General features: G+C 36.3%; 1 protein-coding gene and 1 pseudogene across 1 annotated transcript; both read right to left on the bottom strand.

The window, feature by feature from the left end:
- Nucleotides 1–7,079: 7,079 nt before the first annotated feature.
- LOC100524864 (olfactory receptor 6C2-like) lies at nucleotides 7,080–8,019 on the bottom strand (annotated as a pseudogene).
- A 13,641-nt stretch (nucleotides 8,020–21,660) lies between these two features.
- LOC100512580 (olfactory receptor 6C2-like) lies at nucleotides 21,661–22,603 on the bottom strand. Its single transcript, XM_003135503.3, has one exon. The coding sequence runs from the start codon at nucleotides 22,594–22,596 to the stop codon at nucleotides 21,661–21,663; it is 936 nt and encodes a 311-aa protein (XP_003135551.3). The 5' UTR covers nucleotides 22,597–22,603.
- Nucleotides 22,604–24,668: the final 2,065 nt, after the last annotated feature.

Here is a 24,668-nt window from a genome sequence, read left to right as displayed (position 1 = left end):
CCTGGCCTTGCTCAGTGGGTTAAGGATCCGGCATTGCTGTGAGCTGTGGTGTGGGTTGCAGACGTGGCTTGGATCCTGCTTAGCTGTGGCTCTGGCATAAGCCGGTGGCTACAGCTCCGATTGGACCCCTTGCCTGGGAACCTCCATGTGCTGCCGGAGCAGCCCTAGAAAAGGCAAAAAGACGAAAAACAAAACAAAACAAAACTCATTCATTGTATTCTTCAGTGATTAATACTTCAGATTAAGGACATAAAATTCCATTAAATTTGCCACATTGGACAGAACTTTTCCTTCAGAAAAATCCTTGTTGAGATTTTTGAAAAGTTAGTAATTTTATCATGAGTTGTGGCCTTCTCTGAGCTAATTAATTTGGGGATCAGTTACCTCAGTATATAAGACCCAACCCAGGGAGACTGGTACTTAAGACCCAAGAGAAACATTACTGAAAGAAAATAAAGGCTAAGTGATGATATGAGAATTGTATCAAGGAGTATAAAGGAGTATAGGGCACTTCCAATGGCTTAAGAAAGGACAGTCAGTCATTAATAACTTTGTGGTATTTCTCCCAAGAATGTTAAAACTATTATGTTCCAACCATGGACTTGACATATTTGAAAGAAATAGAAACCCCCTGAAGTGGAAAAGAAATGCAGCATAATCCCACTAATGTACCTTAAGGCAGGATGGCAAGGGCTGCCTATCCCTATCCTGCCTCTCCCCCCTTCCCTCTCACCACTGATATCCACTTGTTTGCTTTCTATATCTGTAAGTCTGTTTCTCTTTTGTTATATTCACAGGTGTCATAGGTATTGTTGATACATCTGTTCCATTTTATAGATTTCACATAGAAGTGATAATACACAGTATTGTCTTTCTCTGACTTATTTCACTAAGGATAATACCATATCATCCAGATCTTTCCACAATGAGATATCACCTCACACCTATAGGAAGAGCTGTTATCCAAAAGACCACAAGTAAACCTTGGTGAGGATATGGAGAACAGGGAACCCTAGTACACTGTTGCTGGGTTGCTGGGAATGTGAATTGGTGTATCCATTATGGAAAACAGCATGGAGGTTCCTCAAAAAACTAAAAATGGAACTCTTATATGATCTAGCAATTCCACTTTTGGGTATTTATTTGAAGAAAATGAAAACATTAATTTGAAAAGATACGTGTACCCCAATGTTCATAGCAGCATTATTTACAATAGCCAAGACCTAGAAGCCACCAAAGCGTCTCTCAACAGATGAATAAAGAATATGTGGTATACATGTACAATGTAATATCACTCAGCCATAAAAAAGAGTGAGAAGGAGTTCCCATCTTGGCTCAGTGGTTAATGAATCCGAATAGGAACTGTGAGGTCGCAGGTTCGATCCCTGGCCCTGCTCAGTGGTTAAAGATCCAGCGTTGCCGTGAGCTGTGGTGTAGGTGGCAGACATGGCTCGGATCCCCAGTTGCTGTGGCTCTGGTGTAGGCCGGAGGCTACAGCTCCGTCCGATTAGACCCTTAGCCTGGGAACCTCCATATGCTGCTGGTGTGGCCCTAGAAAAAGGCAAAAAGACAAAACAAAACAAAACCCCCCAAATCAGTGAGAAGTTGTCTTTGAAACATCAACATTTAGAAAATTAAAATGAAGAATTCTCTAATCTGTCTTTTTCTGAACAAATTTTGATGTCCAAGGGGAGGAGAGGAGGGTGGCAGGAGGTGGTAGTGAGTTGCTTTGCTCTTTTTCAGGTTTTATTTTTTCCAGCTTTATTGAGATATAATTAGCATATAAAATTGTGTAAGTCTAAGTTAGTCACATGTTGATTTGATAGGTTTATACATTGCAAAATGATTACAACCTTAGCATTAGCTAACACATCCGTCATGCACCTAATTCCTATTTCTATTTTTGCCTTTGACAAATTCAATCTACTTCATGATTAAAATTAGTCAACAAACTGGCTGCAGAAAAAGGTACTTCACATAATAAAGGCAATATATGTGAAACCCGAAGCTAACATCATCCTCAGTGGTGAAAAATGGAAAGTTTTTCTCTAAGATCAGAAACAAGACAAAGATATTTATTTTTGTCACTTCTATTCAAAATAATATGGTATGTCCTAGTCAAAGCAATTAGACAAGAGAAAGAAAGAAAAGACATTTAATAGGAAAGAAACAAGTAAATCATCTCTGCATGTTACTTGATTTTATTTGCAGCAAATGCAAAATACTCCCCTAGAAACCTGTTAGAACTAATAAGCAAATTCAATTGCTGGATAAAAAATTAATATATGCTAATATATAAAAATCAGTTATAATACTAGCAAACCAAATTCAACAATATATTAAAAATATCATATATCATGACCAAGTGAGATTTATCCTATAGATGCAAGAAAAGTTTCAATATCTGGAAATCAATCAATGTGATACAACTCTGAAGTCAGTCTCTTGTGAGTTGTGAATATATGTGTTGTTTTTTCATCCATTCAAACACTCTGTGTCTTCTGATCGAAGTATTTATTCTATTTTCATTTAAAGTAATTGTTAATATGTACTTAATGCATTTTTGTTGTTTTGCGGTTATTTTTCTAGTTCTCTGATCTTTTTCTTCTTTTGTTCTCTTCTCTTGTAACTTGACAACTTTTCTTAGTGTTATGTTTATATTAGTTTCTCTTTATTTTTTTGTTTGTTATATGTATTTTTGGTTTGTGGTTACTGCGAGGTCCATATGTAACGACTTATTTATATAGCTGTCTATTTGAAGTTGATGGTCGCTTGAGTTTGAGCACATTTTAGAGCACCACATTTTTACTCTCCCCCACAATTAATTTTTTGACACCATATTTTACATCTTTTCATTTCATGTTTCACTTACCTAATTTTCTGGTTATAAATTATCTTACCACTTTTGTCTTTTTACATTCATACTGGCTTTATAGGTGGTTTATTACCATTACTCTGCCTTTACCAGTGAGATTTTTTTAATCTACTAATTTTCTTGTTTCTAGTTATGGCTTTTTCTTTTCTGTTTAAAGAAGTTCCTTTAGCATTTCTTGTAAGGCTGATTAATGGTATTAAATTCCTTTAGATTTTGCTTTTCTGGGGAACTCTATCTCTCCTTCAATTGTGAATGATAACTTTATTAGGTTATTCTTGGCTGTAAGTTTTTCCCTTTCAGTACTTTGAATATATTGTGCCAGTCCCACCTAGCCCCTGCAGTTTCTGTTGCAGAATCAGCTTGTAGTCTTATATGGGTTCTATTGTAAATGTTATTTTTTCCTTGCTGCTTTTAAGATTCTCCATCTTTCACTTTTGATCTTTTAGTTACAATGTATAATTCAATTGTAATGACCCAGTGTGGGTGTCTTTGTGGTTCTCTGTGCTTCCTGGACTTGGATGTCCGTTTCCTTTGCAAGGTTAGGGAAATTTTCAGCCGTTATTTCTTCAGATAGTTTTCCTGTCCCTTTCTCTCTTATCCGTCTATTTCCCTGACAAGAGAATGTTAGTAAGTTTGATGTTGTCCTAGACATCCCTTAATCTATCCCTATTTAAAATGTTTTTTTTTTTTCCTTTTGTTGTTCTACTACCCTGTCTTCAGGATCACTAATCTGTTCTTCTGTATCTTCTAATCTGCTATTGATTCCCTCTAGTGTATTTTTCAAAATTTCTTTTATTATATTCTTTAGTTCTGGTCAGTCCTTTTTTATATTTTCCGTTTGTTGAGATTCTCATGAGTAAGTTCATTTTTCTCTCAAGTTCAGTGACCATCTTCATGACTATTACTTTGAACTCTTTATTTGGCAAATTACATATTTTCATTTTATTTTTAGTCTTATTCCTGGGAGTTTTGTCTTGTTCCTTCATTTGGAAAGTAGTCCTTTGTCTCTTTATTTTACCTAAGTATCTGTGTTTGTTTCTATGATTTAGATATATCAGCTATATCTCCTCATCTTGAGTGGGTGACATTAAGTAGAAGATGGCCTGTGATGCCCAGTGACACAATCCTCCTGGTCACTATCCAAGTGCTCCAGGGGTATTCCTCATGGGGGCTGTGTATGCCCTCATATTGTGGTGGGGTTCAATTTCTGTGGCTATGCTGATGAGTGGGGTTAGACCTCAGGTTGGCTGTCTTTGAGGCTGAGCTGTGATTTTTGCAGACACCCTTGTTTTACAGGGCTGATCCTCCAAAGCCAGAACCTCTTTAAAGGGGCACTGGCACTGGTCAGGGTGGCGACCTGGATAGCACAGAGTTGGAACCCCTTTCCAGGGGAGACTGGGGGAGGCAGTACTTCAGATATTGCCAGGGAAGGGCACTGGGTGATAGATTGATGGAGAATAATAGAAACGACCCTCGCCAGTGTTGGTCCAGCAAGGTGGAGAATAAAATGATGGTGCCTGTCTGCACTTCCATCCTGGAGATATTTCCACCAGATCCCTGCCCCTCTTCCAGGTGCCCCAAATTTTGTCAATGAATCTCCTCATATGATTCAGGTTCTTTTCAAGCTGCTACCTCTGCACTGGGACTTTGAGTGAGTGAGTTTGTGTAACAGATCTTTGAGAGCAGAGTCTTGGTTTTTCACCACCCTCTGGCTCTCCTGAACATAAGCCCTGCTGGTTTTCAAAGCCAGATATTATGGAGTTCATCTTACTGATGCATCTTCAGAGCTGGATAACTCATTAGGGTGAGCTCCAGACCCCTTTCTTCTTAGTGAGAACTTCAGCAATTGTTAGATCCTTCCTAATTGTGGGTCACCACACCAGGGGTGTGGATTCTGACTGGACTGAATTTCTGCTCCTCCCACTTGTCTTGATGTGGCTTTTTCTTCATACCTTTAGTGGCAGAAAATCTGTTCTGCTATTCTTAAGGTCATTCTCAGGAGTAATTATTCTATGTGTAGCTGTAGTTTTGATGTGTCCATGGGAGAAGGGGAGCACAGGATCTTCCTAGTCTTTGATCTTAATCTGGAACCCCACCCATTTGATTCTTTTACAATTGTTTTTTCATGTAAGATATTGGCATTTTTCTTTAATAAATAATTCTTTTTTTTCAGGCATTGTGAGACTTTTTTATTTAATGTATTTGAAGGTAATGCATTCGGTATAATTTATTTATTGCTTTTATATACACTGACATATATAAAGTTTTTGTATTTATGAAAGATTTTAGATACATAATATAAAAATTTTTAATGAAATTGGTGCTGTAAAAGTGAAAGCTTAGGTCAGTACAGTAGGCTGGACATAGCCTTGTTTCGTAAGTTTGTGTGGTGGTAGTGGGGGATGGTGGAGTTGGGAAGAAGAAATGTAAATTGGGACCTAAATGAAAAGTAGAAGTATAATGGAAGAATGAGGGGAAGGGGATTTTTTTTTTTTTTAAATAGAGGCAATAGCAAATGTAAAATCCTGGTGATACCAAGGAAAATTCCAATGATGGCCATAAGGCCTGCATTCCAGAAAGACTGGAGAGAACTTAGTATGATAAATTATTTAGCAGTTTTATGAGCTCTTTTGAGAAAGACTGATAGGCATTTTGCAGCCTTCTAATCCATAAGCCATTTATTTCATGAAGAAATTACCCATTACTTTAATTATAACTTTTTATTCAGATTTCCTTTTCAATTATCTTAGAATTCCATTTATAATACTGGTTAGTTTTTCTTGATTTTTTTTTTTTTGTCTTTTTAGGGCTACACCCATGGCATATGGAAGTTCCCAGGCTAGGGGTTGAATCAGAGCTACAGCTGCCAGCCTACACCACAGCCACAGCACTGTGGGATCCAAGCTGCATCTGCAAACTACACCACAGCTCATGGCAATGCCAGATACTTAACCCACCAAGTGAGGCTGGGAATCGAATTTGCATTCTCATGGTTACTAGTCAGATTCATTTCCACTGAGCCACAATGGGAATTCTGTTTTCCACGATCAAAAAAAATTGTTTACATGAAAATTTATTGCTGAATTTGGTTATGTTTTGAGTTTTATTATTCATATTTTATTTTAGAAATTGAACATTTTGACAATCTTAATAGCTTCTTTAATTTCTCAGTTGCAATTAACATTTTAACACTGTACTTATAATTTCATATCCATTTAGAAAAGATTTTCTCCTTAAATTATTTGATATTATTTATCTTGTACAAATTGTGAATCTTTTAATTTTTAAATTTCAACACTTTATATGTGTGTGTGTTTTCATTTATTTATGAATAAATTGCAGGATCTTACATATCAAATTCTGCTGTCATTTAAAATGACATTTATTTGGATATGTACTTATTTAATTTTCTTTATTTTTTAAATAGAATCACATTCTTCTTGCCAATTTTTTTTTTAAATTAGTGATATAGGATTATTAGTGAGCTAAATATGTTCAGGGGTATTAGCAATTGAAAAGAAGTCTGGATCATGACCTGCCAAGAACAAAGCACTCAATAAATTTCAATTTAATCAATTAAAAATTTTAGCAACATTTACATTGGAAGAGTGGAAGAACACTTTCAAGCATTTTTGCAAGTTTAAGAAAATATAATAAGCTTTTATATCCTTGTTTGCTTTGCATTTAAAATTTTTCTTCACTTCAATTCTGTTTGCTAGATTAGAATAAAATCAGGGTGATTTTTAGTATAAAATTATTATCAGATCTTTTTTTTTTTTTTTTTGTCTTTTGTCTTTTTAGGGCCACACCTGTGGCACATGGAGATTTCCAGGCTAGAGGTCTAATTGGAGCTGTTGCTGCCAGCCTTCACCAGAGCCACAGCAACGCCAGATCTGGCCGTGTCTGTGACCTACACCACAACTCACAGCAACACCGGATCCTTAACCCTCTGAGCGGGGCCAGGGATCAAAGCTGCAACCTCATGGTTCTTAGTCAGATTTGTTTCTGCTGCGCCAAGATGGGAACTCCCTATCAGATCTTTTGGTTGGGATCTAACCCTGCAAGAGGTTTATTTGCAGGGGGATTAAGGAGGTGAACTCATGTGGTAGAGGATGTTCATTCTGGGTACAATAAATGCTTGAGACAGATTTGGTGCATAATGGCTTACGTTTGGCTTGATGTTTTATTTCTGAAGAACATTCTCTTACTTCTTGGCGATTAGTGCAAGTTTTTTGAAGGAATCACTGAGGGCTCGTCTCACTTGTCTGTTTCTCAGAGTGTAGATGAAAGGGTTCAACATGGGGGCGATGGATGTCATGAGCAATGTCACAGCCTTATTAATAGCCACGGATTCCTTTGCTGAAGGCTTGATGTAGATGAAAATGCAGCTTCCATAGGTGATAGAAACCACAGTCATGTGAGAAGAACAGGTAGAAAAAGCTCTTTTCCTTTGCTGGGCAGAGGGGAATCTTAGGATAGTTTTGAGGATGTAAAGGTAGGACAGAACAACACACACCAGGGTCAGAATGAAGGTCAGCACAGCACAGACAATAACCAGCTGCTCTATTAGCCAAGTGTCTGAGCATGAAATCTTCAAAATAGGAGATGCATGCATCACAGAAAAAATAATCAATGACATTTGAGTCACAGAATTTCAAATCTAGGAACAGAGTCAGTGGTGGCAGTATGATCAACAAGCCAGAGATCCAACAGCAGAGGACAAGCCTCCTGCAGACTCTGCTGTTCATGATGCTCATGTAATGCAGGGGTTTGCAGATGGCCACGTAGCGGTCATAGGACATGGCGGCCAGGAGAAAAAACTCGGTTACTCCAAAGACATCAGTAAAAAACACTTGAATAACACAAATATTGTATGTAATTGACCTGTCACCTGTTGTTATGTTGTACAAATATCTAGGGATACAAGCAGTTGTAAATGAAATTTCTAATAAGGCAAAATTTTGTAGGAAATAGTACATGGGTGTTTTAAGGTGGGAGTCCACTAAAGTGAGGGATATGATGGTCAGATTCCCAGTTATACTCAACATGTAAGTGAGAAACAGAAACATAAAAATCGGAATCTGAAGCTGAGGGTTATCGGTCAGTCCCAACAGGATGAAGGTTGTGATTGTGTGGTTTTTCATCACAGACTACTGAACTTTATTCCTTCCCTATAAAATTTAAAGATATTTCTTTTGATATTTTATTTGAATAAATTGGTATTAAAGCTAGATAGCCATAAAGAATGACGACTAGAAACTAAATTTACATGCAGTTTCTTTTATAAAGCAGAAATTGATGAGGCCAATATTTATTGTTTCCTTACTTTTGTGATAGATTTTAAATGCATTAAAAAATTGTCTACCATCCCATCTTCCTCTTTTTTCACATTTTTAATCTATATCCAAGACTTAAATGTCTTATGTAAGAAGATTTCACTCAATGTATTGTGATTCAACAAACTTAAGATTTCTTCTTATAGCTAAGATTTCTCCTCTATTTCGAAAGTGAATGTTTAAATATAATCATTCATTTCATTTCTTTCCTTGAAGATTTAATCATGATAAAATGTAAATATGCAACAACTAACCTCAGCTCTATATAGGCTTTGTGGATCTGTGACTTGTATTTTACATTTTACCTCTAAGCCCAAACATGTGTTTATGTTGTTTTGTCTCATGTTTTAACAAGCAGCTTCCATGTTGTCGAATGACTCCTCTGACTCTACTTATGTTTCCCTGCTAGAGTGAATTTTACACTCAGTGTCCACTGGGTATACAATTCAGATTATTTTAAAGCACAATTTATTTGCTACCTATGAAGAAATGTTTGGTTCAGTAAGAACATCTGGGAAAAAACCCACATATTCCTCTTAAGCTTCCAGTCTCTTAAGTACTAACTCTGACACTTGTTACCACTAAGTTTGAAATCAAATTTAATTCTAAATATACTCTCCATGCACCTGTCTCAATTCTCTCCATAAGTCTAAGTTGTAAGAGCACCATGGAGATTAAGAGCAGACCTTCTGTAGAGAGATCGTCATAATTCAACACCTGGCTTTCCAACCTGTGTTGGTGTAAACTTAGGCAAGTGTCCGGACCTCTCAGGGCTTTAGTTGTTCAATCTATAAAATGAGGAAAATAATGATATCTACCATATACAGTTAAAATGGTTAGAAGAAGTAATGCATTTATAATAAAATCTGATACATGGTAGGTGCTTCATAAATGTCATCTATTATTTTCTGGTTTCCTACTGATAATTTATGTGATGTGCCCTGAAACCCACAAAGTCCAAAGTGGGACTTTTGCTCTGTGTAACTCATATCTTCTTTCTATTCCATGTTCCTTATGATTAAAAGAATATAATTAAAATTCCCTGTACTGGGGATTTACCATGTGATAGGTATTCTAAGTAAGCACTTCATAATGATTATGTCTGAAAAAAAATCTCCCCTTTGATCTCTCCTTCTACTCTGATCTTTTCTTCCCAGTCTCCCAAATTGTCTGGCCACAATTATTCGTTTGTGATTTTCACTTTGAGCAGTGAAACAGTGTTCTCAAACTATTGCCTATGTTAGCTGGACCTTATCTGTGCTCCCATAACAAATAATTGTTACTTCCATCTTGTCACTTCCTTTAAGAAAGTAAGTTTGTTGAAATCAGGAGCCATTGTCTTTTTCACTGGCATAGGTACCAAGGCTAACACCATCCTAGACTCATAGGCAGTAGTTAGATATATTGTTGTATAAATACATGCTTATCTTCTTCATTTGCTGCACATGCAAACCTATCTTCTGTCCTGTCTGGATTTTACCTTGAAACTGCTTTGTCACTGATTTTAATTATTTAAATTTTATATGTCCTTGTATTTAATATGGAGGTTTTTTTTTACTCTTGAAATAGCAGTTTTGCTAATTAATAAAGTCATGTATACCCCTGAATTACCACCCTCTTTGCTTATGTTATTACCTTCCATGCTGGCCAAAGTATTAACTGGCATCTCTTCCTTGTTTTAGCTGTCAGGCAGATAAATAGTTGTATTCTTCTTGGTGGTTAGTTTTGCTTTCTTGATGAATCTCTCAGTAAGATACTCGAACTGTAGGCTAAAAATGTTGCATATATGAATATATATTTTTCCCAAGCTATTCATCTTAAAATATATTAGAAATATCTTTACATCTCTATAAGACAAATGTACTTAATTTAATTTATTTAATTTCAATGTATTGTATTTGTGCAACTCCTGTCTTTAAATCTCTGTTTTCAGTAAATTCTTATTATTTCAATATTTCACCTATAGAGAACTTCAAATCTCTATTTCTGGTAAATTCTTATTATTTCAAAACTGTACCACAATTTTAAGCAAATTTGCAACACATTTTTATGTATTTTTGTTTTTTTCAATTGATAAAATGTCTACAAAAGGCATCTTTATATTAACATTATTGCACGATTTCACAATAATTCCTGGGAAAAAAATTACGTGGAAAAAGGAGATATTCACTGAGAACTTTTGTATACATTTACAAGATATGATCTATACACTTTGTATCACTTTTTCCTTCAGCTCATTGTGTGGCTGGGTAATTGTCTCCACACTGAAATTACTACAGAGTTATCATGTGCCTTTTTTTCCGAGATGATGATGATGATTGTCTTTTCAGGGCCACACCTGTGGCAGGTGGAAGTTCCCAGGCTAAGTGTTGAACTGTAGCTGGCCTACATGACAGCCACAGCAATGCGGGATCTGAGCTGCACCTGCAACCAACACCATGCCAATGCTGGATCCTTAACCCACTGAGCGGGGCCAGGGATTGAACCCACATCCTCATGGATACTAGTTGGGTTCACTACCTCTGAGCCACAATGGGAATGCCTTTTTCAATATTACTGACACTTATTTGACATAGGTTTTGGGTCTTAACTCACACAATTTATACAATGGACTAGGCATGTGTGCAGTCTACATTTAAGGCTTTCATCTTTGTCTTCTGGAGATAAAGATTTTCCCCCCAAATTTCCACTCATGTTTATTCAATGCACATTTAAAAAATATTTTATAACCAGAATTTAAGAACTTTCAGATTATCGATATAGCTTAATAGTTGTAGAGTTCTTCCTCAGCTCTTACACTAATGTTTTACTAACATACTCAATTTTTTTTTTTTTTAGTTTTGAACTAGTATCTCCAGTTCAAAGAGATATGTAAATGTATCATATAAATGAATAGAAAGCCAATTTGCTTTTCAATTCCCTAGGGCAGCTCTCTTTGTTACATGATTGGCTCTCATTTGCTCCCTTAAAATATTCTCTTTCTTAAGAGATTTGGGCAGGATCATCTCTTACTGTATGACCAGTTACTAGAGTTAAACCTAAAGGTTCATTGTAACCCCAGTGGTTACAGTGGGAAAGGAGAGATGGCAGTGCTTTTCTGAAGAACGTTGACATTCCTAGGAACTGTAGGAGCACAGCAAAATAACTACAACAGATACTTTAATTAAGGGCAAGATTATTCTTTTCAGTCTCCTAACTTCCTTAATCCATTTCTCCTCAACCCTGTGAAACCCAGAGCTTTACCTGATAACATGTTCTTTCCTAAGGTAGCCCTTACACCAAAACATTCTTCAGTTATTGTATTCATTAATAATAACAGTTTTTAAGAAGCAAAGTTAAAAAATATTTTGCATCTTTCAGACATTCATATTTTTTAAAAGTCTGAGAAAAACTAATTTTTCAACGTTATTAAATAAGTCATCACATTGGGTGATTTTAAAGTAATACCCTTTTTTTGTTCTCTTTAAAGAGGCAAGTGATAATGTGAGAAAATAGAATGTGCACATGTGTGTGTAATGGGTCACCATCCTGTACAGTAGAAAAAAAATTGTATTGGGGAAATAACAATTAAAAAGAAATAAATAAAATTAAAAAAATAGGAGTTCCCGTCGTGGCGCAGTGGTTAACGAATCCGACTAGGAACCATGAGGTTGCGGGTTCGATCCCTGCCCTTGCTCAGTGGGTTGATGATCCGGCGTTGCCGTGAGCTGTGGTGTAGGTTGCAGATGCGGCTCGGATCCCGCGTTGCTGTGGCTCTGGCGTAGGCCGGTGGCTACAGCTCCGATTCAACCCCTAGCCTGGGAACCTCCATGTGCCGCGGGAGCGGCCCAAGAAATAGCAACAATAATAACAACAACAACAACAACAAAAAAGACAAAAGACAAAAAAAAAAAAAAATAAAAAGGCAAGTGAAAGTGTGATAGAGATAATTTTGCGCTGCATATAAATTCACATTATCTTTACATAAACTGTAAAAATCAGCATTCAAAAAATACAACACAGAAAGATCTGTGGATCTTTATATAATAACTCAAATATTAATTACATCTGATTTTGGTAGATGACATCAAATCTGCTTCTCAGGGAAAATCCTCAAGTAAATTTACTAAAGATGGAAGTCAAAGCAAAGGCCTCTCTACTCACTCTTCTGAGAGTTAATCACAGCTTGAGCTGATTCTTTAGCAAGAGTCTTAAAGGCTAATTTGATGAAGATGTATTTGAAAACGTTTGTGTGGGATTTAATCTGCTCTCAGTTTATGACTCCACTTACCCTGACCGGTGCTGTGGGTGGGCCTAGAACTCTGAGGTTTTTCTTCTCCAACACACTGAGAAGATTTTCAAACCTAGAACTTGCAAGCAAGTATTTTCTAGCTCTCTCTTGATTGAAAGTAAAATATTGTTCAACTTATCCTCCTCTTGCTTTGAGATAGTTGATATTATGGCTTTTCTGGATAGGGTAAGAGGCATTTACGCTAGTAAGGTTTGTATTTGATTTATTTGCTAAACCTCAAACTAAATAATAAGCAACTGGGTCCTTGGTGACCCAGATTCAAATGCTATTAATGAGCCCTCTTTGCAATGAACTTGGACAAAAATCTTGAAAGATGCAGCAATGAGGGCAGTGTCCTTAGAGACATGATGCAACAATAGCAACAGGCACAGGTCAAGATAAAATAGTAAAAAACCACAAGGTTAAGAAGTAGTGTGTTTTCCTGCATTTCTTCCTTACCATCTATTGAAGCTGAAAGGTCACAACCCTAATGCACTTGCTACTTTTTTTCAATAATTAAATAAGATAACAAAAGAGGAAATATTGGAAAACTCAAAGCAAGTGATAATTCTTTTTAATCACCTAGGGAAATATATAAATATGAATATTTAAAAAACAAAAATACTATTTTCATCTCTCTCAGCACTTGCTATGATGTGGTTTTATATATATATTCATTGAAAGAGTTTGCTTTTAATTCAAATAAAGGTACATTTTCTTTCCACAATAAACACATTTATGGACATTATAATGTATAATTTTTACATCAAAGATACTTTTATTTTCTTTTGCAATACACACTGGTTTGGGAGTTAACTGCTGCTTTTCATTTTTCATATTATTTTCATGGATTAATCCTTGCACTTAAAAAACCCTGTAGCATATGCGCTAGTAATTTCTTGAGCTGTGAGTTGTAAATGGTACCTTTTATTTCATCTTAGATTGTTAGAGGGAGGAAGAGGGAGAGAGAATGAGCCAAAGAGAGCAAATAACATATTGGTCAAATAAGAAAACATATAGCAGAGTTCCCCATCGTGGCTCAGCGGAAACGGATCTGACTAGCATCCATGAGGATGCAGGTTCCATGTGCCTATTAAATGAATAATGGGTGTGAAGTGTTCAGCATTGGGAAATATAGTTAATAATTTTGTGATATCTTTGTATGGTGACAGATGGTTACTAGACTTATAATGGTGATCATTTTTTAAAAAAATGCTTAAAAAAATTTTTTTTGTATTTTTAGGGCTGCATCTGTGGCTTATGGAAGTGCCCAGGGGTTGAATCATAGCTACAACTACTGGCCTATGCCATAGCCACAACAATGCCAGATCTGAGCTGCATCTGTGACCTACACCACAGCTCAGGGCAGCGCTGGATCCTTAACCCACTGAGAAAGGCCAGGGACCAAACCCACATCCTCATGGGCACTAGTCAGGTTTGATGCTGCTGCTCCACCACAGGAACTCCTGAATGGTGTTCCTTTTGAAATGTATAGAAATATATACTATGTTGTGTACCAGGAATTAACATAGTGTTGTAGGTCACTTATGCTTCAAAAACAAACAAACAAAAGAAACCAGACAAACTAGTAGAATAAGAGATCATATTTGTAGCTAATACAAATGGGAGTGAAAGTTGGATTAAGGCAGTCAAAAGGTAATTTTTTTAAAAAAAAGTTAATTAAATTGATAAACTTCTTGCAATTTTGGCCAAGAACAAGGGAAAGAGAAAATAATGGAAATTATCATACTTAACAATTCAAAATAGGAACATCAGTACATCCCTAATAGGTATAAAGACTAATAAACATCATAGAGAACTTTAGGCCAATAAAATAAACAGTTTACATAAAATAAATATATTAATGTTTAAAACATAGCTGAAAAAACTGTGACCAAAAGAAAAAGAATAAAAGAATATTTCAATATAAATCGTTGAATCCATAATGAATAACATCACATGCACAGGCAAAATTCAGCACAAAGTAGCTTCATTAGTAAGTTCTTCCAAGCATTTACAAAAATAAACAATACCAATTTTACACAAACTGATCCAGAGAAGAAGAAAAGGAGGAAAAATTCTCAACTTGGCTATGAGGGAAGAATAACTTTCATGCCAAAACCGGAAAAGATTTTTGTAAGAAGTTGAATTACAGGCTGATGCAGTCACAATCAACAGAAAAATCATTAAATAGGTAAACAGAGTAATAACACAGTAAAGGAGACACAGAACCATGAAGGGAGGTTTATTACAGTAATGATAAACTATACTATTCTCTCTTATAGGTTGGTTTAAAAATTGAAAATTAGCAGATGTAATCCACCACATTATTCAGAACAAGTGGAAGAAAATGTTTTCATGTCAGTAATGCAGAAAAAAGCATTCTATAACATGAAATTACCATTCGCTATTAATAATTCTTGCACACTTGGAACAGAAACGCTTGTTAGTTTGGTGAAGGGAATGTAGAAAACATCACGTTGTTTTGAATATTGAGAACTTTTCTGTTGAAATGAAGGGTGTGATGGGATGTCCGTTCCCTCCATCCCCATTTATCATTGAACTAGAGATCCTAGGAAGGGCTATAAAGACAGGATAAATAAATATAATGGTCTGCCACTATCCGTATATTATTTGATTGTAGGTTGACATATTTAAAAGACACGAAAAGTTGTATCATTGGAATTAATTACTGAACTTAAAAACCAGCAATTACTAAATTTGGAAAGGTTGCTCAACAAGTCAATACACAAAGCCAGTAGAACTTCTATACACTAGCCATAAAAACTAGAAAACACAAATTAAAAATCCACACAAAAATCAACATGGTTTGGTGAAAACCATCTTGGAATGCATCTACCAAAATACCTAGTAAAATGCCTATCAATACTGCGCAAGGCCTCTGTACTCTTAAATGCTGAAATATTTTTGAACGTAAAGAAGACACCGGTGGGTTGGGGCCTACCATGTGCTTTAATGGATTGGAAGTCTCAATGTTGTAAAAACATGAAGTTTACCCAAATTGGCCTACATGTCAAATGCAATCTGAAAATCAGTGAAGAGAATTTTTTGCTTGTTCATAAAAATCGCCCAGGTTTTTAAAGTTCTATGAACCACAAAGGGCCAAAAAGAGCCAAAGCGACCTCAAGGAAACAGAAGAAAGTTGTTTGAATTACAATAGTTACTATGCAAATTTACCTTAAAACTTTCTCAATAAAAGAGTAGAGGACTGATTCCAAGATTAGCAGATCAATGGAACTAAATGAAGAAACCTGAAAAGACTCACTTATGAATCACTTGATGATGACAGGGTTGTGACGAATGCAAGGAGAACAGATCAATGGTCATTCTTTTCAAAAAATAATGCTGAGGTACTTGCATAGCCACATGAAAAAAATGGAGTGTTGTTCCCTACCTCGAGTCATAGATAAAGGTTAATTTCAGATGGGCAATTAACCTTCATTTGTAAGATACATGAGTGAAACTTACAGAATAGAACATTGATGTCTATCTGCCTGATATTGGGGTATGCAGATTCCTGAAACAAAAACAGCCCTAGCAGAAATGAAATCATGAATTTGACTTCACTAAAATTCAGAACTGGAGTTCCCACTGTGGCTCAGTGGGTTAAGAACCCCACATAATGCCCATGAGGATGTGTGTTTGATCCCTGGCCTTGCTCAGCGGGTTAGGGGTTTGGCATTGCCACAAGCTGTGGCATAGGTCTCAGATGTGGCTCAGATCCTCTGTTGCCATGGCTGCGGCGCAGGCCTGCAGCTGCAGCTGTAGCTCAGATTCGACCCCCTAGCCTGAGAACTTCCATATGCCACAGCTATGGTTGTAGAAAACAATAAATTAAAAACAAAATTAGGAACTTTTGCTTTTAAAAGTCGACATAAAAAAACAATAGGAAAAGGAAGACACTGATGAGTTTAAAAAACATCAATCCATAGGCCTAAGCACTGATATACAGACGATTCACAAAACTCAAAAAAAAACAAAAATTAAGAAAGAAATCTCATAAAAAGGACAAATTTTTTGAATAGGCACTTCACAAAATAGGAAGTCTAATATCCAGCAAGCATTCAATAAGGTGTTCAACATCACTAGTGAAAATATGGCTAAACTGAACAAAATTAGATGTTGGCAAGAATATGGAGCAGTAATAAATTTTATGCCTTGCTGACAGAAGAATGAATCGGCACACGATTTAAAAAAAATGTTTGACAGTATCAACTAAGCTGAGAACATGGCTACCATATAGCCCATTAATTCTCCTGCTGGCTCTATATTCTAAAGACATGAGTGCATACATCTGCCGAAAAACATGTAAAGGGAATTCTTAGCAGCTTTCTTTATGACCCATAATGAGAACCAGCCTAGATATCCAGGAAGAGAAATGATGAAATTAATTTGCTGTATTTTTATAATTGATTGCAACTTATAAATTAAAAGAACAAACTACTGCTAACATCACCACGTGTACAGCTGTCATAGACATAATGGGAGCAAATGAAACCAGCCTCAAAAGAGCACATTCTCTGCATTCCTATTCATATGAGGATCACGAACATACAAAACCAATCTTTGGCATTTTAAGTCAGTATGGCAGATTTATTTGGAAAGACGCTGATCTGGAGAGGCATGAAAGAGGTTTCTATGAGGCTGAGAATATGCTGTCTCTGGATCTGTGTGATGGTTACACGAGTAGCTACACTTGCAAAAATTCATCAAGCTGTACACATGGAATTATGTCTTTTACATTACATCTATGCTACAACTTCATGTTTAAAACCTAATTGTTTTTAGAGACACATACTGAAATACTATAGATGAAATAATATGTATCTGTTTCAAATAATCAAGTAGGGGTTGTGAGGAATGGACCAGCTTGTAGATGAGACAAGATTGGCGATAGACAGATACTTGACACTGCGATGGGTACAGCAGAGTGCATCATGCCATTTTCTCAATTTATGGAAGTTTAAAATTATGAGAAAATGAGTATCCCCTTAAGCCATTGCCTGGCACAGAGGAAACACTCAAAGATATTGCTTTTTTTTTTTTTTTGGAGTTCTCATTGTGGCTCAGTGGAAATGAACCCAACTAGTATCCATGAGGATTCAGGTTCAATCTCTGGCTTTGTTCAGTGGTTAAGGATCTGGCATTGCCACAAGCTGTTGCATAGTGTGCAGACATAGCTCATATCTGGTGTGGCTGTGGCGGTGGCATAGGCCAGCAGCTGTAGCTCTGATTCGAGCCCTAGCCTGGGAACTTCCATATGACACCCCTGTGGCCCTAAAAAAATCTTTTTTTGATATCAGGATTTTAAAAAAAAATTTTGGACATTTCATGGAACTTAGGAGACTAGTTGTCTGGCATTTTGGAACAAGGTCTGTAGGAGTAGTGACTTTTCAGTTTGGGCCCTGGGGTAAGTTCTTAGTGGGCCTGAGCAGCAAAGGCCTGTTATTCCTACAGTGCAGGCCGCCCCCAAGATACCTGTTTCAAGATAGGTGAGGGGTATTCATGCCATCTAGATTTCTAGAAACGTAAGTTTCTAATAACTTAGTAGTCATTAAATGTTCACTGATCTCACCTTGGAGACACTCCATGTTTTTCAGATGAGGGTTTTAGGAGAAGGAGAATATAAATGCAAGGATTGTCAAAGTGGGGTGAGGGCATGGTCTAGGCGAAGTGAGAAGGTTGGGCAAAGACACAAAGATGATGTAGGACAAAATGAGTCACCCCAGAGTCAAAGGTTTTGCAGCAGAATGACCTGGAGTTATTGCTGTGGAACAGCTGATACAAAGAATTTCCAAAAAGCTCAAATATTCAGATTCCTATTATTTACATTAATTTATATGTATTTCACAACTTTTTCAATGCTTTTGGAAGGAAAATTAGAGTATTCTAGTGGTCCCAAAATTTATATTTTCTTTCAATAGCTCTTTTAGTTTTTATTCCACAGATTAATTTCCCTTTTCATTATCAGCCTTATACTGAAAATATGTATTGCATCTCCTAGTTTAAGCTTTCTGTGAACATTTTTATTACTTAAGTGTTACTTATACAGGTTTTAATACATGTAGAGTTTGCTTGAGGAGTTTCTTGAAAATATCTTGTTGAAAGTGTTTCTCTGGTGAAATTCCCTTAAGTTAAAAACAAAATTTGGGTCAAATAAACAGAATATGAATTGTGGGTCTGATACCCACCTTGGTCAATCTGAAGCATTAAATAGTTAAACATATAAATTTAACTTATAAATATAACATGTTTATATTTATTTATTTACTTATTTCAGAGTTTAAACTTTTTAAGATTAATTTTTAATTTTTTATTATTATTATTTTTTTTGTCTTTTGTCTTTTCTAGGGCTGTACCCGTGGCATATGGAGGTTCCCAGGCTAGGGGTCTAATCAGAGCTGTAGCCGCCAGCCTACACCACAGCCATAGCAACACCAGATCTGAGCCTAGTCTGTGACCTACACCACAGCTCACGGGCAACGCCAGACACTTAACCCACTGAGCGAGGCCAGGTATCGAACCTGCAACCTCATGGTTCCTAGTCGGATTCATTAACCACTGAGCTATGATAGGAGCTCCGTATTTTTTTTATTTTTTATTTTTTATTTTTGTTACTATTATTTTTTTCATAGTTATTTCCCCAATACAATTTTTTTTTTTTTTAGTGTATAGCATGGTGACCCAGTTACACATACATGTACACATTCTATTTTCTCCCATTATCATGCTCCATCATAAGTGACTAGACATAGTTTCCAGTGCTACACAGCAGGATCTCATTGCTAATCCATTCCACAGGCAATAGTTGGTATCTGTTAACCCCAAGCTCCCCAACCACATCAAGCCATTTGCAGCAACATGGATGGAACTAGAGACTCTCATACTGAGTGAAGTAAGTCAGAAGATAAATACCATATGATATCACTTATATCTGCAATCTAAAATAAGGCACAAATGAACCTTTCCACAGAAAAGAAAATAATGGACTTGCAGAATAGACTTGTGGTTAACATATTTATATTTAAAATAACATACAAATATAACATATAATATATAAATATAAATTTAACATGAGCCGCATGGTAACTTAGAATTTTCTAGTAGCCATGTTATAAAACAAAAATGAATTGATTTTAGTATTATATTTTATTAAATCCAGTATATGAAAATATGATTATTTCAACCTGCTATCACTATAAAATACTTTTTGAGATATGTCACCCTCAAGTTCCTTGAAAAGCGGAGTTCCCATCATGGCTCAGCCATTAACGAACCCGACTATCATCCCCGAAGACTTGGGTTGGATCCCTGGCCTTGATCAGTGGGTTAAGGATCTGGCATTGCTGTGAGCTATGGTGCAGGTCGCAGATGCGGCTCAGATCCTACATTGCTGTGGCTGTGGTGTAGGCTGGCAGCTACAGCTCCAAGTGGACCCCTAGCCTGGGAACCTGCATATGCCACAGGTGCGGCCCTAAAAGACAAAAAGACCAAAAAAAAAAAAAAGAAGCCAATGGAAAAAAAAATAAAAAAGAAAAAGTACCTTGAAAAGTTAGTGACATCTTGTTCTACTTGCATGTTCTTAAGGTATAAATTGTAAAAGTTAATAAGTGGAAAACTCAACTAAAATAGATTCAAGAAGCCTTGAATGGGGTCTCCTAAGCCCTAGGACAATAGCAGAGCCCACCAAGAAGAAGAAAGACTTCTCTTCTTGCCTGGCCAGAGCTTAGCCAATGAGAGAGTGTCAGGACTCAGGAAATGAGAAACCATGCTGTCTTTGTGTACCACAGTCCTCCCAGCTTCCTCTCGAAAAATGTCTTCCTCTTCTCGTGGTGTGAGGACTTGCCTGTGGATCACCACGGTTGCAGACTACAAATCAAAATTCTTTTTTTTTTTTATTTTGGAGAAATAATTGGTAGTCTGTGTAACTCAACAAAATAAAGTTCAGCATAGGAAGTAGTTTGCACTGTCCCACCCTTATGAATAGCCAGTCACTTCTTTACGAAGGATTAATATGGATGAAAGTACAGTTTCCATGATTTTACTTTGAGTTGTAGCCATTTTTGTGCCCAAATTAGATGCGTTCCCCGTTATTCACTTGCTTTCACTTTTTACATTTTTACTCTCTTCTAATTATGTTCTAATTATGTTCGCTTCTTACCAGAAAATCCATATAATTATATATATATATAATTATATATATATAGATAGAAATATAGAAACAAACACAGATGTAGACATATAACCATTTTCCTCACAAATTTACTTAGAGGAACTAAGCCCTTTAATATCGCATGTTTTCTGTTTATATTGATATGTTAGTCTGTGACTTTTAGGGTATTCCATACTGTAGGAGACTCTGTCCATAATTCAGCTTCTACATTAAGATATGACAATTTGGAATAATTTCCTTTCCTTTTCTTTTTTTTTTTTTTTAAATCTTTTTAGGACCACACCCATGGCATATGGAGCTTCCCAAACTAGAGGTCGAATTGGAGCTGCAGCTGCCAATCTACCCCACAGCCACAGCAACATGGTATCTGAGCAGCTGCATCTGAAACCTGCACCACAGCTCATGGCAGATCCTTAACCCACTGAGGGAGGCCAGGAATGGAACCTGCATCCTCACGGATACGAGTCAGGTTCGTTTCCACTGGACCATGATGGGAACTCCTCGTTTCCCTTTTTTAACTGAAAAATATTGTTTTTGTTGTTGTTCTTTGTGTTGTTTATATTTTATTTAATGTCCTGGTCTTGGATTCTTTCTAAACTCTAGGACATTTACTGGCAATAAATTCATGGGTTTTCTAGTCTATTTTCCAGTCCTATGTTTTGGTGCTTGGCATCAAAAACACTCTTGAAATCTAGAAAAGAAAAAGGGAACCAGCATAATTACCTTATTTGAAATGTGTAATGAACCTGTTGATTTTGCTTCTTTTGTTGTTAGCAGTTTTACTTAGCATTCTAACAAGGAAAGTCTTGTAAGGTGTATCATCATTTTTTTTGTTTTTTAGAAATGTATACCATTTTCTTTTTAAGAGAGGTACCTGAGAAAGTTTCCATCCTAGGAAAGGAATGATTAGAAAACTTAAAGACACATACTTAGGAACTAATGATCTTTTCATGAAAAACTGATCATTCTATGTTAGTGAATTCTATTAGTTCTTTGAGAATAATGCAATTCTTTTGATTGCATCATTGAAAGCTTGTTTCACTTGCTTGTTTCTCAAGGTGTAAATGAAAGGATTCAGCATGGGAGCAATGGAAGTAGTGAGAATTGTCACTCCCTTATTAACAGCCAATGATTTCTTTGCTGAAGGTTTAACATAGATGAAGATACAGCTTCCATAGCTGATGGAGACCACGATCATGTGGGAAGAACATGTAGAAAATGCCTTTTTCCTTTGCTGGGCAGAAGGGAATTGCAAAATGGTCTTGAGGATGTGTACGTAGGATAGAACCACACACACGAGTGTCATGATAAAGGTCAACACAGCACAGACTATGACCATCTGCTCTATGAGCCACGTTTCTGAGCATGAGATCTTTAGGAGGGGGGCTGCATCACAGACAAAATGGTCAATGACGTTGGAGTCACAGAATTCCAGCTTTAGGCCCAGGCTGAGTGGGGGGATGATGATCAACAAGCCAGCCAGCCAGGAACCAAAGATGAGTCTCCTACAGACCGTGTGGTTCACGATGGTCACGTAATGCAGGGGTTTGCAGATGGCCACGTAGCGGTCATAGGACATGGCGGCCAGGAGGAAAAACTCAGTTACAGCAAAGAGATCAGTAAAAAATAGTTGAGTAGCGCAACTGTTGTATGTGATGGTCTTATCACCTGTTGATATGTTGTACAAGTATTTGGGAATACAAGCAGATGTAAATGCGATTTCCAAGAAGGAGAAGTTTTGTAGGAAAAAGTACATGGCAGTTTTGAGGTGAGAGTCTGTGGAGGTGAGGGAGATGATGGTCAGGTTCCCAGTGACGCTCAGCATGTAGGTGAGAAACAGGAAGATGAAAACCAGAGTCTTCAGCTGTGGCTCATCTGTGAGTCCCAGCAGGATAAAAGTTGTTACTGTGTGGTTTCTCATCACTGAGTCCTGCCTTCTACTCAGTCTGCATTTATGATTCAGAGACATTTGATACACAGAAAGTGGTTATCAATGAAGGGAAAAACTAGCAAACAAACTTACTTGCATTTAAAAACTATCTTTACAAATATCCTCAGATTCCTAGGTTCTACAACTGTGCATTTTTGGTCATTTTAGGGGAGATTTAAAAAAACGTCAGGACTGCTGTATCTATATCATATTCCAAAATATTATGGGTGCTTTCTTCTCATCACATTTTATATTTATATACATGTATTATACGTGTATTTTACATACAATGAAAATATGTTTTATTTTATCTGTATCTTGGATCCCCTATAGGTGGATTTGACAGCTAATGTTCTGTGAGAGCAAGAGGTCACTGACTAAAATGTAAAGCTGAATCCCAAACTTTCCTTGTCGCCTTCATGTGTTTCCTTGAAGTCTTGTTATTGAAAAAGTACAAGTGTGTCATGAATAGTTGAGTCTCACTGTACAGAGTCTGCATCCAATACTGAGGATACGGAGCCCTAGTATCACAATTTAAAAAGTTAGTGTTTCCTTTAAACAACTTCTTTCTTACTCACCCATTCCCCTGACTCTGTCGCATAATTTTCTCTTTATAATTACACTAGTTCCTCTTGCAGCGCAGAAGACAAGAAGTGTGTTGATAACAAATGTATTGTATAGAATGACAATATGTGTCGGTATAAAATATACAGGGATGTAAAACAAATTACAATTTTTCTCTGTTTTGAATCCGTTTTGTTAAGGTTGAAAAACATTCCAAAATAGTATTAATATCACATATAAAAAATTAAGGTTAAACTCAAGCATACTCTTTGAGCATGGCTAGTTTTCCCTGTGACTCAGTTGTGTCATTGACAAAACGGAAATAATTACAGTATCCTTTGTATATATAAAATGTTGAAAAATCAAGTAAGTTAATGGATAAGGTCCTTATAAAAGTGCCTGGCTAGTAATGAGCAATGAATGTATTTTGCCTATTTTTATAATTTAGTCCACAATGATTTTTCCTTTCAATTACCAGACTTTTTTTTTCTATCTTACTTTTTATTTTTAGAGAGTTTTCCAGCTTTGTTGAGGTATAATTAAAGTACACGAAACCACACATATTTAAAGAGTGCAATCCTGTCAGTTTTGCCATATATACATGCTAGTATCATGACCTCTCAAATATTTCCATCTCCCCTTGAATTTTCCTTGGGTGCTTTTGAGTCTCAATTGCCAGACCTTTAATTATTAATATAGTATAAGAATATTTTTGTGCCCATGACTCTAATGAAACAATTTTTGCTAACAGTCATCAAACACTTTTTTTCCTGTTAAAGTTGAGGAACGTTCTAAGTAAACTTTAACCATACAATATTCATGGCATTCTCTCAGAACTTACCTTAATAGCACATAAGTGTTTTTTACCTGTCATCTTTTTGCTTTCTAATTTCCAGACTTATTTATTTATTTTTTTTGCTGAACTCTATGTTGATAGTTCTAAGCATTTCTTTACTCCTATTTTTTTTTTTACTGAAGAAATCTGAAAGGTATCATTGTGTAAATTTAAGGGGTATGGCATGTTACTCTGATACATTTATAACTGTGATGTGATTATTGATGTAGCAATATTCATCGCATTACACAATTATAGTCTAATATGATTGTCTATATCAGTAGACTGTGCATTATATCTCTATGACTTATTGACTACTTGTTACAAGTTTTTACCATCCAATTTTACTTTCCACCATACACACTCTCTTTGGGTGTTTTCTTAAACTCCTAAACTCCAAAATAATTGATCTTCAGTCATATACCCAAGTGTACTCCAAACACAAGTCCAAAATGAAATGCTTGATTTTCCACACTCTCATCCGATTTCTCTTCCTTTTATTAAAAAATAATCAAAGTAGTATTTCATATTTATTGGCTCCTTACTCTATGCTAGATATTGAAATAAACACTTCATATGGATGATCTACCTGGAAGCATCTTCCTTCCAGGGCTCAGTGTTTTCCCATTCCATTTCTGTCCAACATCTCCAGTTTTGCTGGAGA

The sequence above is a fragment of the Sus scrofa genome, chromosome 5 (genome assembly GCF_054392235.1).
Source record: "Sus scrofa isolate SSC_HxYL_T2T_F1_AM1 chromosome 5, Sscrofa_HxYL_maternal_Yorkshire_Landrace_v2.0, whole genome shotgun sequence".
In the NCBI taxonomy this organism is placed as follows: Eukaryota; Metazoa; Chordata; class Mammalia; order Artiodactyla; family Suidae; genus Sus; species Sus scrofa.
This window is presented reverse-complemented; position numbering and strand designations above follow the sequence as displayed.

Coding starts and splice junctions, on each gene's coding strand:
- LOC100512580 (XM_003135503.3), bottom strand. CDS start 22,596: ATGAGAAACCACACAGTAACAACTTTTATCCTGCTGGGACTCACAGAT.